This window comes from Coregonus clupeaformis, chromosome 27 (assembly GCF_020615455.1).
Source record: "Coregonus clupeaformis isolate EN_2021a chromosome 27, ASM2061545v1, whole genome shotgun sequence".
NCBI classification, from domain to species: domain Eukaryota; kingdom Metazoa; phylum Chordata; class Actinopteri; order Salmoniformes; family Salmonidae; genus Coregonus; species Coregonus clupeaformis.
Window position 1 is genome coordinate 44,061,003 of NC_059218.1, and position 15,000 is coordinate 44,076,002.

At 41.7% G+C, this 15,000-nt stretch overlaps 1 protein-coding gene across 4 annotated transcripts in view; it reads left to right on the forward strand.

Moving 5' to 3' along the window:
• nbeaa (neurobeachin a) overlaps window positions 1-15,000 on the forward strand; it is a 231,892-nt gene that overhangs the window by 187,215 nt on the left and 29,677 nt on the right. For all 4 annotated transcript variants that reach the window (XM_041851474.2, XM_041851470.1, XM_041851471.2 and 1 more), the window contains 3 exons: window positions 3,652-3,806; window positions 8,584-8,710; window positions 11,954-12,073. In XM_041851474.2, coding sequence (XP_041707408.2) covers window positions 3,652-3,806; window positions 8,584-8,710; window positions 11,954-12,073 — 402 coding nt within the window. The remainder of the gene's footprint in view (window positions 1-3,651; window positions 3,807-8,583; window positions 8,711-11,953; window positions 12,074-15,000) is intronic.

A 15,000-nucleotide genomic window follows, 5' to 3' on the forward strand; every position in this document is an offset into this window, starting at 1 on the left:
TCATGAAGCAGCTGTTTTTCTGCCACAAGTCATTGCAGTAGCCTCACGAGTCAGCTGCTGTGCTCAGCTGACCCAACGATACGATTGCGGAGAAACATGCTGATCTACGGACTGATTTCTGATAACAGTCAGTTCCTCTTAATTGTGGGGCTGTATGTCTACAACTTCAGGGTAATTTAAACAGGCTAAGTAAGCTTTTTATGTAAGTGAAGGAAGAGCTAGCTGATTGGCTAGCTACAGTTGAAGTCGGAGGTTTATGTTACTTACAGTAGGTTGGAGTCATTAAAACTAGTTTTTCAACCACTCCACAAATGTATTTTTAACAAACTATAGTTTTGGCAAGTCGGTTAGGACATCTGCTTTGTGCATGACACAAGTAATTTTTCCAACAATTGTTTACAGACAGATTATTTCACTTATAATTCACTGTATCACAAATCCAGTGGGTCAGAAGTTTACATACACTAAGTTGACTGTGCCTTCAAACAGCTTGGGAAATTCCAGAAAATGATGTCATGGCTTTAGAAGCTTCTGATAGGCTAATTGACATCATTTGAGTCATATGGAGGTGTACCTGTGGATGTATTTCAAGGCCTACCTTTAAACTCAGTGCCTCTTTGCTTGACATCATGGGAAAATCAAAAGAAATCAGCCAAGACCTCAGGAAAAAAATGGTAGACCTCCAGAAGTCTGGTTCATCCTTGGGAGCAATTTCCAAATGCCTGAAGGTACCACGTTCATCTGTACAAACAATAGTACGCAAGTATAAACACCATGGGACCACGCAGCCGTCATACCGCTCAGGAAGAAGACGCGTTCTGTCTCCTAGAGATGAACGTACTTTGGTGTGAAAAGTGCAAATCAATCCCAGAACAACATCAAAGGTCCTTGTGAAGATGCTGGAGGAAACAGGTACAAAAGTATCTATATCCACAGTAAAACGAGTCCTATATCGACATAACCTGAAAGGCCGTTCAGCAAGGAAGAATCCACTGCTCCAAAACCGCCTTAAAAAAGCCAGTCTACGATTTGCAACTGCACATGGGGACAAAGATCGTACTTTTTGGATAAATGTCCTCTAGTCTGACGAAACAAAATTAGAACTGTTTGGCCATCGTTATGTTTGGAGGAAAAAGGGGGTTGCTTGCAAGCCAAAGAACACCATCCCAACCGTGAAGCACAGGGGTGGCAGCATCATGCTGTGGGGGTGCTTTGCTGCAGGAGGGACTGGTGCACTTCACAATATAGATGGCATCATGAGGAAGGAAAACTATGTGGATATATTGAAGCAACATCTCAAGACATCAGTCAGGAAGTTAAAGTTTGGTCGCAAATGGGTCTTCCAAATGGACAATGACCCCAAGCATACTTCCAAAGTTGTGGCAAAATGTCTTAAGGACAACAAAGTCAAGGTATTGGAGTGGCCATCACAAAGCCCTGACCTCAATCCTATAGAAAATGTGTGGGCAGAACTGAAAAAGCGTATGCGAGCAAGGAGGCCTACACACCTGACTCAGTTACACCAGCTCTGTCTGTAGGAATGGGCCAAAATTCACCCAACTTATTGTTAAGTTTGACCCAAGTTAACCAATTTAAAGGCAATGCTATCAAATATTAATTGAGTGTATGTAAACTTCTGACCCACTGGGAATGTGATGAAAGAAATAAAAGCTGAAATAAATCATTCTCTCTACTATTATTCTGACATTTCACATTCTTAAAATAAAGTGGTGATCCTAACTGACCTAAGACAGGGAATTTTTACTAGGGTTAAATGTCAGGAATTGTGAAAAACTGAGTTTAAATGTATTTGGCTAAGATGTATATAAACTTCCGACTTTAACTGTAGCTATGTCAGTAAGCTAGCTAGCTACAACTGTTAGCTAGCCACACAGCTAATCAAGTCACTGGCACTGGCGACCAACGTCCTGGCACAGAATTCGAACCGGTTTGGACCGGTTTGTTTGTTTTTATTTTCTCACAATTGCAAACTATTAAATCACTGTCAATCTTTGTAACAGATAGCTAGTTATTCATCCTATTTCAAACTATTAAATCACTGTCAACCTTTGTAACAGATAGCTAGTTATTCAGCCTATTTCAAACTATTAAGTCACTGTCAACGTTTGTAACAGATAGCTAGTTATTCAGCCTATTTCAAACAATTAAATCACTGTCAACGTTTGTAACAGATAGCTAGTTATTCAGCCTATTTCAAACTATTAAAACACTGTCAACGTTTGTAACAGATAGCTAGTTATTCAGCCTATTTCAAACTATTAAATCACTGTCAACCTTTGTAACAGATAGATAGTTATTCAGCCTATTTCAAACTATTAAATCACTGTCAACCTTTATAACAGATAGCTAGTTATTCATCCTATTTCAAACTATTAAATCACTGTCAACCTTTGTAACAGATAGCTAGTTATTCAGCCTATTTCAAACTATTAAATCACTGTCAACGTTTGTAACAGATAGCTAGTTATTCAGCCTATTTCAAACTATTAAAACACTGTCAACATTTGTAACAGATAGCTAGTTATTCAGGCTATTTCAAACTATTAAAACACTGTCAACCTTTGTAACAGATAGCTAGTTATTCAGCCTATTTCAAACTATTAAATCACTGTCAACGTTTGTAACAGATAGCTAGTTATTCACCCTATTTCATGGAAAGTCATACGAGAGCGCAGTGATATAATATTTTTTTTTGAATGACGGATGCTCAATATTCAAATTTGAATATGAGTTCCACGTCCTACAGACAGATCAGTTGAGGGACGAGTGTCGCGGAGGAGTGATGCCCTCTGATGTGAGACAATGATCTAGACCCTAGACATCTAGGACATCAAATCTGAAAGGATTGGAGAGGTGTTACCAATATGGATAGGAGTTAACAATATGGATAGGAGTTAACAATATGGATAGGAGTTAACAATATGGATAGGAGTTAACAATATGGATAGGAGTCAACAATATGGAAAGGAGTTAACAATATGGATAGGAGTTAACAATATGGATAGGAGTTAGCGATATGGATAGGAGTTAGCGATATGGATAGGAGTTAGCGATATGGATAGGAGTTAGCGATATGGATAGGAGTTAGCGATATGGATAGGAGTTAACAATATGGATAGGAGTTAGCGATATGGATAGGAGTTAACAATATGGATAGGAGTTAACGATATGGATAGGAGTTAGCGATATGGATAGGAGTTAGCGATATGGATAGGAGTTAACAATATGGATAGGAGTTAACAATATGGATAGGAGTTAACAATATGGATAGGAGTTAACAATATTGATAGGAGTTAACAATATGGATAGGAGTTAACAATATGGATAGGAGTTAATAATATGGATAGGAGTTAACAATATGGATAGGAGTTAGCGATATGGATAGGAGTTAACAATATGGATAGGAGTTAACAATATGGATAGGAGTTAACAATATGGATAGGAGTTAACAATATGGATAGGAGTTAACAATATGGATAGGAGTTAGCAATATGGATAGGAATTAACAATATGGATAGGAGTTAGCGATATGTCAGGTCATCAAGAGGTCAAGGTGGAGCTATTGGAGTATTTTCTCAGTTCTCATTGGTGTTCCAGATGGATTGACAGCCGTGTTGTGGTCTGTGATAGGTCGGTGATGGTGCCAGTCAAGAAGCCCCCTCCCGGCAGCCTGTCAGTCAACACAGTGGGAACGCCCACCACCAGCGGAGCGGCCACACCTGGAAGCACACCTAACATCTTCGCTGCTGCCACGGCAACGCCCAAGAGCATGATCAACACCACAGGTGATGACACACACAACACCTGGAACACACATACACCTGTGACACACACACACACACGTGCACCTGGGAGAGACACACACACACCTGGTACACACACAAAAACCTGGTACAACTTGCTGTATAGTTTGTCAGTAGGAATTGTCTATATTAATGCATCTTTGAGGTTATTTTGACATCTTTGAACACCAAAAAGAGACATCATCAGTCATTCATGAGTTGGTCTGAGCGGTGCTAATGTGGATGTCAACATTAGACATGGATGACAGAGAGCTAATATAGATTAAAGGGGATTGAATACAATTAAATAGAGTTTATTTCCAGTGTTAATAGAGTGGCTGCTGTAGTGGTCATTTCTGATTGTGACTCCAAATGAGCACCAGATGGCTCTCTGTCTCAGTCCTTTACAACCTCATCATCTCCTCTTATCTCTGTCTCAGTCCTTTACAACCTCATCATCTCCTCTTATCTCTGTCTCAGTCCTTTACAACATCATCATCTCCTCTTATCTCTGTATCAGTCCTTTACAACCTCATAATCTCCTCTTATCTCTGTCTCAGTCCTTTACAACCTCATCATCTCCTCTTATCTCTGTCTCAGTCCTTTACAACCTCATCATCTCCTCTTATCTCTGTCTCAGTCCTTTACAACCTCATCATCTCCTCTTATCTCTGTCTCAGTCTCTTTACAACCTCATCATCTCCTCTTATTTCTGTCTCAGTCTCTTTACAACCTCATCATCTCCTCTTATCTCTGTCTCAGTCCTTTACAACCTCATCATGTCCTCTTATCTCTGTCTCAGTACTTTACAACCTCATCATGTCCTCTTATCTATGTCTCAGTCCTTTACAACCTCATCATCTCCTCTTATCTCTGTCTCAGTCCTTTACAACCTCATCATCTCCTCTTATCTCTGTCTCAGTCCTTTACAACCTCATCATCTCCTCTTATCTCTGTCTCAGTCTCTTTACAACCTCATCATCTCCTCTTATTTCTGTCTCAGTCTCTTTACAACCTCATCATCTCCTCTTATCTCTGTCTCAGTCCTTTACAACCTCATCATGTCCTCTTATCTCTGTCTCAGTCCTTTACAACCTCATCATGTCCTCTTATCTCTGTCTCAGTCCTTTACAACCTCACCATCTCCTCTTATCTCTGTCTCAGTCTCTTTACAACCTCATCATCTCCTCTTATCTCTGTCTCAGTCTCTTTACAACCTCATCATCTCCTCTTATCTCTGTCTCAGTCCTTTACAACCTCATCATCTCCTCTTATCTCTGTCTCAGTCCTTTACAACCTCATCATCTCCTCTTATCTCTGTCTCAGTCCTTTACAACCTCATAATCTCCTCTTATCTCTGTCTCAGTCCTTTACAACATCATCATCTACTCTTATCTCTGTCTCAGTCCTTTACAACCCCATCATCTCATCTTATCTCTGTCTCAGTCCTTAACAACATCATCATGTCCTCTTATCTCTGTCTCAGTCCTTTACAAGCTCATCATCTCCTCTTATCTCTGTCTCAGTCCTTTACAACCTCATCATCTCCTCTTATCTCTGTCTCAGTCCTTTACAACATCATCATCTCCTCTTATCTCTGTCTCAGTCCTTTACAACATCATCATCTCCTCTTATATCTGTCTCAGTCCTTTACAACATCATCATCTCCTCTTATCTCTGTCTCAGTCCTTTACAAACTCATCATCTCCTCTTATCTCTGTCTCAGTCTCTTTACAACCTCATCATCTCCTCTTATCTCTGTCTCAGTCCTTTACAACATCATCATCTCCTCTTATCTCTGTCTCAGTCCATTACAACATCATCATCTCCTCTTATCTCTGTCTCAGTCCTTTACAACATCATAATCTCCTATTATTTCTGTCTCAGTCCTTTACAACCTCATCATCTCATCTTATCTCTGTGTCAGTCCTTTACAACCTCATCATGTCCTCTTATCTCTGTCTCAGTCCTTTACAACCTCATAATCTCCTCTTATCTCTGTCTCAGTCCTTTACAATCTCATTCTCTCATCTTATCTCTGTCTCAGTCCTTTACAACCTCATCATCTCCTCTTATCTCTGTCTCAGTCCTTTAAAACATCATCATCTCCTCTTATCTCTTTCTCAGTCCTGTACAACATCATCATGTCCTCTTATCTCTGTCTCAGTCCTTTACAACCTCATCATCTCCTCTTATCTCTGTCTCAGTCCTTTACAACCTCATCATCTCCTCTTATCTCTGTCTCAGTCTCTTTACAACCTCATCATCTCCTCTTATCTCTGTCTCAGTCCATTACAACCTCATCATCTCCTCTTATCTCTGTCTCAGTCTCTTTACAACCTCATCATCTCATCTTATCTCTGTCTCAGTCCTTTAAAACATCATCATCTCCTCGTATCTCTGTCTCAGTCCTTTACAACATCATCATCTCCTCTTATCTCTGTCTCAGTCCTTTACAACATCATCATCTCCTCTTATCTCTGTCTCAGTCCTTTACAACCTCATCATCTCCTCTTATCTCTGTCTCAGTCCTTTACAACTTCATAATCTCCTCTTATCTCTGTCTCAGTCCTTTACAACCTCATCATCTCCTCTTATCTCTGTCTCAGTCTCTTTACAACCTCATCATCTCCTCTTATCTCTGTCTCAGTCCATTACAACCTCATCATCTCCTCTTATCTCTGTCTCAGTCTCTTTACAACCTCATCATCTCCTCTTATCTCTGTCTCAGTCCTTTACAACCCCATCATCTCCTCTTATCTCTGTCTCAGTCCTTTACAACATCATAATCTCCTATTATTTCTGTCTCAGTCCTTTACAACCTCATCATCTCATCTTATCTCTGTGTCAGTCCTTTACAACCTCATCTTCTCCTCTTATCTCTGTCTCAGTCCTTTACAACCTCATCATCTCCTCTTATCTCTGTCTCAGTCCTTTACAACCTCATTCTCTCATCTTATCTCTGTCTCAGTCCTTTACAACCTCATCATCTCCTCTTATCTCTGTCTCAGTCCTTTAAAACATCATCATCTCCTCTTATCTCTGTCTCAGTCCTGTACAACATCATCATGTCCTCTTATCTCTGTCTCAGTCCTTTACAACCTCATCATCTCCTCTTATCTCTGTCTCAGTCCTTTACAACCTCATCATCTCCTCTTATCTCTGTCTCAGTCTCTTTACAACCTCATCATCTCCTCTTATCTCTGTCTCAGTCCATTACAACCTCATCATCTCCTCTTATCTCTCTCTCAGTCTCTTTACAACCTCATCATCTCATCTTATCTCTGTCTCAGTCCTTTACAACATCATCATCTCCTCTTATCTCTGTCTCAGTCCTTTACAACATCATCATCTCCTCTTATCTCTGTCTCAGTCCTTTACAACATCATCATCTCCTCTTATCTCTGTCTCAGTCCTTTACAACATCATCATCGCCTCTTATCTCTGTATCATTCCTTTACAACATCATCATCTCATCTTATCTCTGTCTCAGTCTCTTTACAACCTCATCATCTCCTCTTATCTCTGTCTCAGTCCTTTACAACCTCATCATCTCCTCTTATCTCTGTCTCAGTCTCTTTACAACCTCATCATATCCTCTTATCTCTGTCTCAGTCCTTTACAACCACATCATCTCCTCTCATCTCTGTCTCAGTCTCTTTACAACATCATCTCCTCTTATTTCTGTCTCAGTCCTTTACAACATCATCATCTCCTCTTATCTCTGTCTCAGTCCTTTACAACCTCATCATCTCCTCTTATCTCTGTCTCAGTCCTGTACAACATCATCATGTCCTCTTATCTCTGTCTCAGTCCTTTACAACCTCATCATCTCCTCTTATCTCTGTCTCAGTCCTGTACAACATCATCATGTCCTCTTATCTCTGTCTCAGTCCTTTACAACCTCATCATCTCCTCTTATCTCTGTCTCAGTCCTTTACAACCTCATCATCTCCTCTTATCTCTGTCTCAGTCTCTTTACAACCTCATCATCTCCTCTTATCTCTGTCTCAGTCCATTACAACCTCATCATCTCCTCTTATCTCTGTCTCAGTCTCTTTACAACCTCATCATCTCATCTTATCTCTGTCTCAGTCCTTTACAACATCATCATCTCCTCTTATCTCTGTCTCAGTCCTTTACAACATCATCATCTCCTCTTATCTCTGTCTCAGTCCTTTACAACATCATCATCTCCTCTTATCTCTGTCTCAGTCCTTTACAACATCATCATCGCCTCTTATCTCTGTATCATTCCTTTACAACATCATCATCTCATCTTATCTCTGTCTCAGTCTCTTTACAACCTCATCATCTCCTCTTATCTCTGTCTCAGTCCTTTACAACCTCATCATCTCCTCTTATCTCTGTCTCAGTCTCTTTACAACCTCATCATATCCTCTTATCTCTGTCTCAGTCCTTTACAACCACATCATCTCCTCTTATCTCTGTCTCAGTCTCTTTACAACATCATCTCCTCTTATTTCTGTCTCAGTCCTTTACAACATCATCATCTCCTCTTATCTCTGTCTCAGTCCTTTACAACCTCATCATCTCCTCTTATCTCTGTCTCAGTCCTTTACAACGTCATCAATTCCTCTTACATGGCTTCCTCTCTCAGTACCCTGGATGATTATACACATTAACTTACCCCTTTCTCTCTCTCTCTCTCTCTCTCTCTCTCTCTCTCTCTCTCTCTCTCTCTCTCTCTCTCTCTCTCTCTCTCTCTCTCGCTCTCTCTCTCTCTTTTTCTCCCCCCTATCCCCCCTCTTCTCTCCAGGTGCCACAGACTCTGCCTCCTCTTCCTCTTCCTCTTCCTCCTCCTTCATCAACGGAGCGACCAGTAAGAACCTACCAGCCGTACAGACAGTGGCTCCAATGCCTGAAGACTCCGTTGAGAGCATGAGGTCAGAATCTCTCTCTCTTTCTGTCACTCACTCACTCCCTCACTCATTCACTCACTCGCTCCCTCACTCATTCACTCACTCACTATTTATGTTGCTTCCCTCTCTATACCTGTCCCTCAATCCCTGACATTATATTTATCTTTCCTTCACTCACTCTTTTCTTTCCATATGGCCAATATCCATTTCCACTTCTATAGATTGTCTATCTCCTCCCCTACCTTCCTCTTTCCCTTTACCCTCACACCCTCACTCCCATCCCCATTACTGTATGTCTGTCTGTCTGTCTGTCTGTCTGTCTGTCTGTCTGTCTGTCTGTCTGTCTGCATGAAGTCACTCATGTTAAGTACAAACCATCTACTGGACACACACACGCGCACACACAAACAAACTGCACATAGAGACGGATTACCCTTGAGTGCTCAGCTCTGTATCAATGTCTCTTTAGCTTAACGAATCATCCACCTCTTCAACATATTTCTGTGTACTACCACAACCCATAGGGATAGCTTGATATTACACTCTTTAAAAAAAAAAGGATCTGAAAGTGTTCTTCAGCTATCCCTATAGGAGAACCCTTTTGGGTTCCAAGTAGAATCTTCTGTGGAGAGGGTTCTACCTGGAACCCAAAAAGGCTTCTCTCATGGGGACAGATATAACCTTTGTGTGTATGATAGATGAAGTACTCACTTTGTGTTTAAGATTATAACAACCACATCCACCTGTATAATGTAGTTGTTTGCATAATATGATGCTCATTAAAGATATCATAATATGATACTCATTAAAGATATCACAATAGGATACTCATTAAATATATCACAATAGGATACTCATTAAAGATATCACAATAGGATACTCATTAAATATATCACAATAGGATACTCATTAAAGATATCATAATATGATACTCATTAAAGATATCATAATAGGATACTCATTAAAGATATCATAATATGATACTCATTAAAGATATCATAATAGGATACTCATTAAAGATATCACTATAGGATACTCATTAAAGATATCACAATAGGATACTCATTAAATATATCATAATTTGATACTCATTAAAGATATCATAATATGATACTCATTAAAGATATCATAATATGATACTCATTAGATACAACTATGACAGACAAATTGAGAAAAAAAAATCCAGAAAATCACATTGTAGGATTTTTTATGAATTTATTTGCAAATTATGGTGGAAAATAAGTATTTGGTCACCTACAAACAAGCAAGATTTCTGTCTCTCACAGACCTGTAACTTATTCTTTAAGAGGCTCCTCTGTCCTCCACTCGTTACCTGTATTAATGGCACCTGTTTGAACTTGTTATCAGTATAAAAGACACGTGTCCACAACCTCAAACAGTCACACTCCAAACTCCACTATGGCCAAGACCAAAGAGCTGTCAAAGGACACCAGAAACAAAATTGTAGACCTGCACCAGGCTGGGAAGACTGAATCTGCAATAGGTAAGCAGCTTGGTTTGAAGAAATCAACTCTGGGAGCAATTATTAGGAAATGGAAGACATACAAGACCACTGATAATCTCCCTCGATCTGGGGCTCCACGCAAGATCTCACCCCGTGGGGTCAAAATGATCACAAGAACGGTGAGCAAAAATCCCAGAACCACACGGGGGGACCTAGTGAATGACCTGCAGAGAGCTGGGACCAAAGTAACAAAGCCTACCATCAGTAACACACTACGCCGCCAGGGACTCAAATCCTGCAGTGCCAGACGTGTCCCCCTGCTTAAGCCAGTACATGTCCAGGCTCATCTGAAGTTTGCTAGAGTGCATTTGGATGATCCAGAAGCGGATTGGGAGAATGTCATATGGTCAGATGAATTTTGGTAAAAACTCAACTCGTCGTGTTTGGAGGACAAAGAATGCTGAGTTGCATCCAAAGAACACCATACCTACTGTGAAGCATGGGGGTGGAAACATCATGCTTTGGGGCTGTTTTTCTGCAAAGGGACCAGGACGACTGATCCGTGTAAAGGAAAGAATGAATGGGGCCATGTATCGTGAGATTTTGAGTGAAAACCTCCTTCCATCAGCAAGGGCATTGAAGATGAAACGTGGCTGGGTCTTTCAGCATGACAATGATCCCAAACACACCGCCCAGGCAACAAAGGAGTGGCTTCGTAAGAAGCATTTCAAGGTCCTGGAGTGGCCTAGCCAGTCTCCAGATCTCAACCCCATAGAAAATCTTTGGAGGGAGTTGAAAGTCCGTGTTGCCCAGCGACAGCCCTAAAACATCACTGCTCTAGAGGAGATCTGCATGGAGGAATGGGCCAAAATACCAGCAACAGTGTGTGAAAACCTTGTGAAGACTTACAGAAAACGTTTGACCTGTGTCATTGCCAACAAAGGGTATATAAAAAAGTATTGAGAAACTTTTGTTATTGACCAAATACTTATTTTCCACCATCATTTGCAAATACATTCATAAAAAATCCTACAATGTGATTTTCTGGAGAAAAAAATTCTCATTTTGTCTGTCATAGTTGATGTGTACCTATGATGAAAATTACAGGCCTCTCTCATCTTTTTAAGTGGGAGAACTTGCACAATTGGTGGCTGACTAAATACTTTTTTTCCCCACTGTATATGTTTGTCTGACCCCTCTCCCCGCGATCCAGTTATTGATCTATCTACTATGAATAACCATTCTTTACAATTTAGCTTTAGCTAGTTAATCTACCATTGCCAGCCTGTCATTTGCAAAATGTCCCTAAATTGGAAATAGGAGTATCTTCATCTAGAGAACCTGTAACTTGAAATTTGTGCCAGTAACTGGTACTTTTATATAAATAATATATTTACAAGTTTTACGCATGAGTCCATGTTACCCATGTTGACAAAAGTCAAGTCAGGACTCAGTCCTCTGTGTCCCATAGAAGTCAGGACTCAGTCCTCTGTGTCCCATAGAAGTCAGGACTCAGTCCTCTGTGTCCCATAGAAGTCAGGACTCAGTCCTCTGTGTCCCATAGAAGTCAGGACTCAGTCCTCTGTGTCCCATAGAAGTCAGGACTCAGTCCTCTGTGTCCCATAGAAGTCAGGACTCAGTCCTCTGTGTCCCATAGAAGTCAGGACTCAGTCCTCTGTGTCCCGTAGAAGTCAGCGGTCATATAATGTGGAGTTAGTGAGTGTGTTTTTTTAGAGTGTGTAGACTTGTTAGTTAGTGAGTGTGTGTTGCTTTAATCTCTGTGTGTGGTTTGTGTATTGCAGTGCCTATTGTGAGGTGGAGCAGTGTGCACTGCGCAGCGGTTTGACGCCGCCTGAGCTCAAGCCCTTTAGCTCTCTGGCAGGCTTCCAGACAGCCCCCCGTGATGCAGGACAGTGTCTTAGGCAAGGACAACTAACCCTAACCCCAACCACTACCTACCGACCGACCGACCGACCTCCCTACCTACCTTTATTATTATATAATTGTTTTCTCTCTAGCATGGCCATCTAGTGATAACCTACTGTACTTCACCTCCTCTCAGTCCTTCTCTCTCTCTCTCTCTCTCTCTCTCTCTCTCTCTCTCTCTCTCTCTCGCTCTCTCTCTATCTCTCAATTCAATTCAATTTCAATTTAAGGCCTTTATTGGCATGGTAAACATATGTTAACATTGCCAAAGCAATCATCTGTCTCTCTTGCTCTCTCTCTTTCTCTCTCTCTTGCTCTTGCTCTCTCTTTCTTTCTCTCTCTCTCTCTCTCTCTCTCTCTCTCTCTCTCTCTCTCTCTCTCTCTCTCTCTCTCTCTCTCTCTCTCTCTCTCTCTTTCTCTCTTTCTTTCTCTCTCTCTCTCTCTCTCTCTCTCTCTCTCTCTCTCTCTCTCTCTCTCTCTCTCTCTCTCTCTCTCTCTCTCTCTCTCTCTCTCTCTCTCTCTCTCTCTCTCTCTCTCTCTCTCTCTCTCTCTCTCTCTCTCTCTCTCGCTCTCTCTCTCTCTCGCTCAAGGCTTTTAGAATCCAGCCTAATGTGCTGCTTCTTAGTGCTCTTGCATAGAAGCATATTTTCCACACACAATAGTTTTCATTCCATCTTTTGTTGGCAAACAGCCATGCTGCTATCATAAGTTGCACTAGCCATATCATAACGCCATTATAACGCCTTCATAATGCTGTCATAATGCCATTATAACACCTTCATAATGCTGTCATAACGCCATCACAATGCTGTCATAATGCCATTATAACACCTTCATAATGCTGTCATAACGCCATTATAACACCTTCATAATGCTGTCATAACATCATCATAATGCTGTCATAATGCCATTATAACACCTTCATAATGCCATCATAACGCCATTATAACACCTTCATAATGCTGTCATATCGCCACTATAACACCTTCATAATGCCATCATAACGCCATTATAACACCTTCATAATGCCACATTCTTTTGGAGAGACTGGAAACCCAAATTGGTCTACACGGACAAGTTCTGGCCTGGTTTAGATCCTACATGTCGGAAAGATATCAGTTTGTCTCTGTGAATGGTCTGTCCTCCGACAAATCAACTGTACATTTCGGTGTTCCTCAAGGTTCCGTTTTAGGACCACTATTGTTTTCACTATATATTTTACCTCTTGGGGATGTTATTCGAAAACATAATGTTAACTTTCACTGCTATGCGGATGACACACAGCTGTACATTTCAATGAAACATGGTGAAGCCCCAAAATTGCCCTCGCTAGAAGCCTGTGTTTCAGACATAAGGAAGTGGATGGCTGAAAACTTTTTACTTTTAAACTCGGACAAAACAGAGATGCTTGTTCTAGGTCCCAAGAAACAAAGAGATCTTCTGTTAAATCTGACAATTCATCTAGATGGTTGTAAAGTCGTCTCAAATAAAACTGTGAAGGACCTCGGTGTTACTCTTGACCCTGATCTCTCTTTTGACGAACATATCAAGACTGTTTCAAGGACAGCTTTTTTCCATCTACGTAACATTGCAAAAATCAGAAATTTTCTGTCCAAAAATGATGCAGAAAAATTAATCCATGCATTTGTTACTTCTAGGTTAGACTACTGCAATGCTCTATTTTCCGGCTACCCGGATAAAGCACTAAATAAACTTCAGTTAGTGCTAAATACGGCTGCTAGAATCCTGACTAGAACCAAGAAATTTGATCATATTACTCCAGTGCTAGCTTCCCTACACTGGCTTCCTGTTAAGGCAAGGGCTGATTTCAAGGTTTTACTGTTAACCTATAAAGCGTTACATGGGCTTGCTCCTACCTATCTTTCCGAGTTGGTCCTGCCGTACATACCAATACGTACGCTACGGTCACAAGACGCAGGCCTCCTAATTGTCCCTAGAATTTCTAAGCAAACAGCGGGAGGCAGGGCTTTCTCCTATAGATCTCCATTTTTATGGAACAGTCTGCCTACCCATGTGAGAGACGCAGACTCGGTCTCAACCTTTAAGTCTTTACTGAAGACTTATCTCTTCAGTAGGTCATATGATTGAGTGTAGTCTGGCCCAGGAGTGTGAAGGTGAACGGAAAGGCTGGAGCAACGAACAGCCCTTGCTGTCTCTGCCGGGCGGTTCCCCTCTCCACTGGGGTTCTCTGCCTCTAACCCTGTTGCAGGGGCTGAGTCACTGGCTTGCTGGTGCTCTTTCATGCCGTCCCTGGGAGGGGGTGCGTCACTTGAGTGGGTTGAGTTACTGACGTGATCTTCCTGTCTGGGTTGGCGCCCCCCTTGGTTTGTGCTGTGGTGGAGACCTCTGTGGGCTATACTCGGCCTTGTCTCAGGATTGTAAGTTGGTGGTTGGGGATATCCCTCTAGTGGTGCGGGGGCTGTGCTTTGGCGGAGTGGGTGGGGTTATATCCTTCCTGTTTGGCCCTGTCGGGGTTTCTTCGGATGGGGCCACAGTGTCTCCCGGACCGCTCCTGTCTCAGCCTCCAGTATTTATGCTGCAGTAGTTTATGTGTCGGGGGCTGGGGTTAGTTGGTTATACCTGGAGTACTTCTCCTGTCTTATCCAGTGTCCTGTGTGAATTTAAGTATGCTCTCTCTAATTCTCTCGTTCTCTCTTTCTCTCTGAGAACCTGAGCCCTAGGACCATACGTCAGGACTACCGGGCATGATGACACCTTGCTGTCCCCAGTCCGCCTGGCCTTGCTGCTATTCCAGTTTCAACTGTTCTGCCTGCGGCTACGAAACCCCTACCTGTCCCAGACCTGCTGTTTTCAACTCTTTAATGATCGGCTATGAAAAGCCAACTGAGAGACCTGAGCCCTAGGACCATACGTCGGGACTACCGGCCGTGGTGACTCCTTG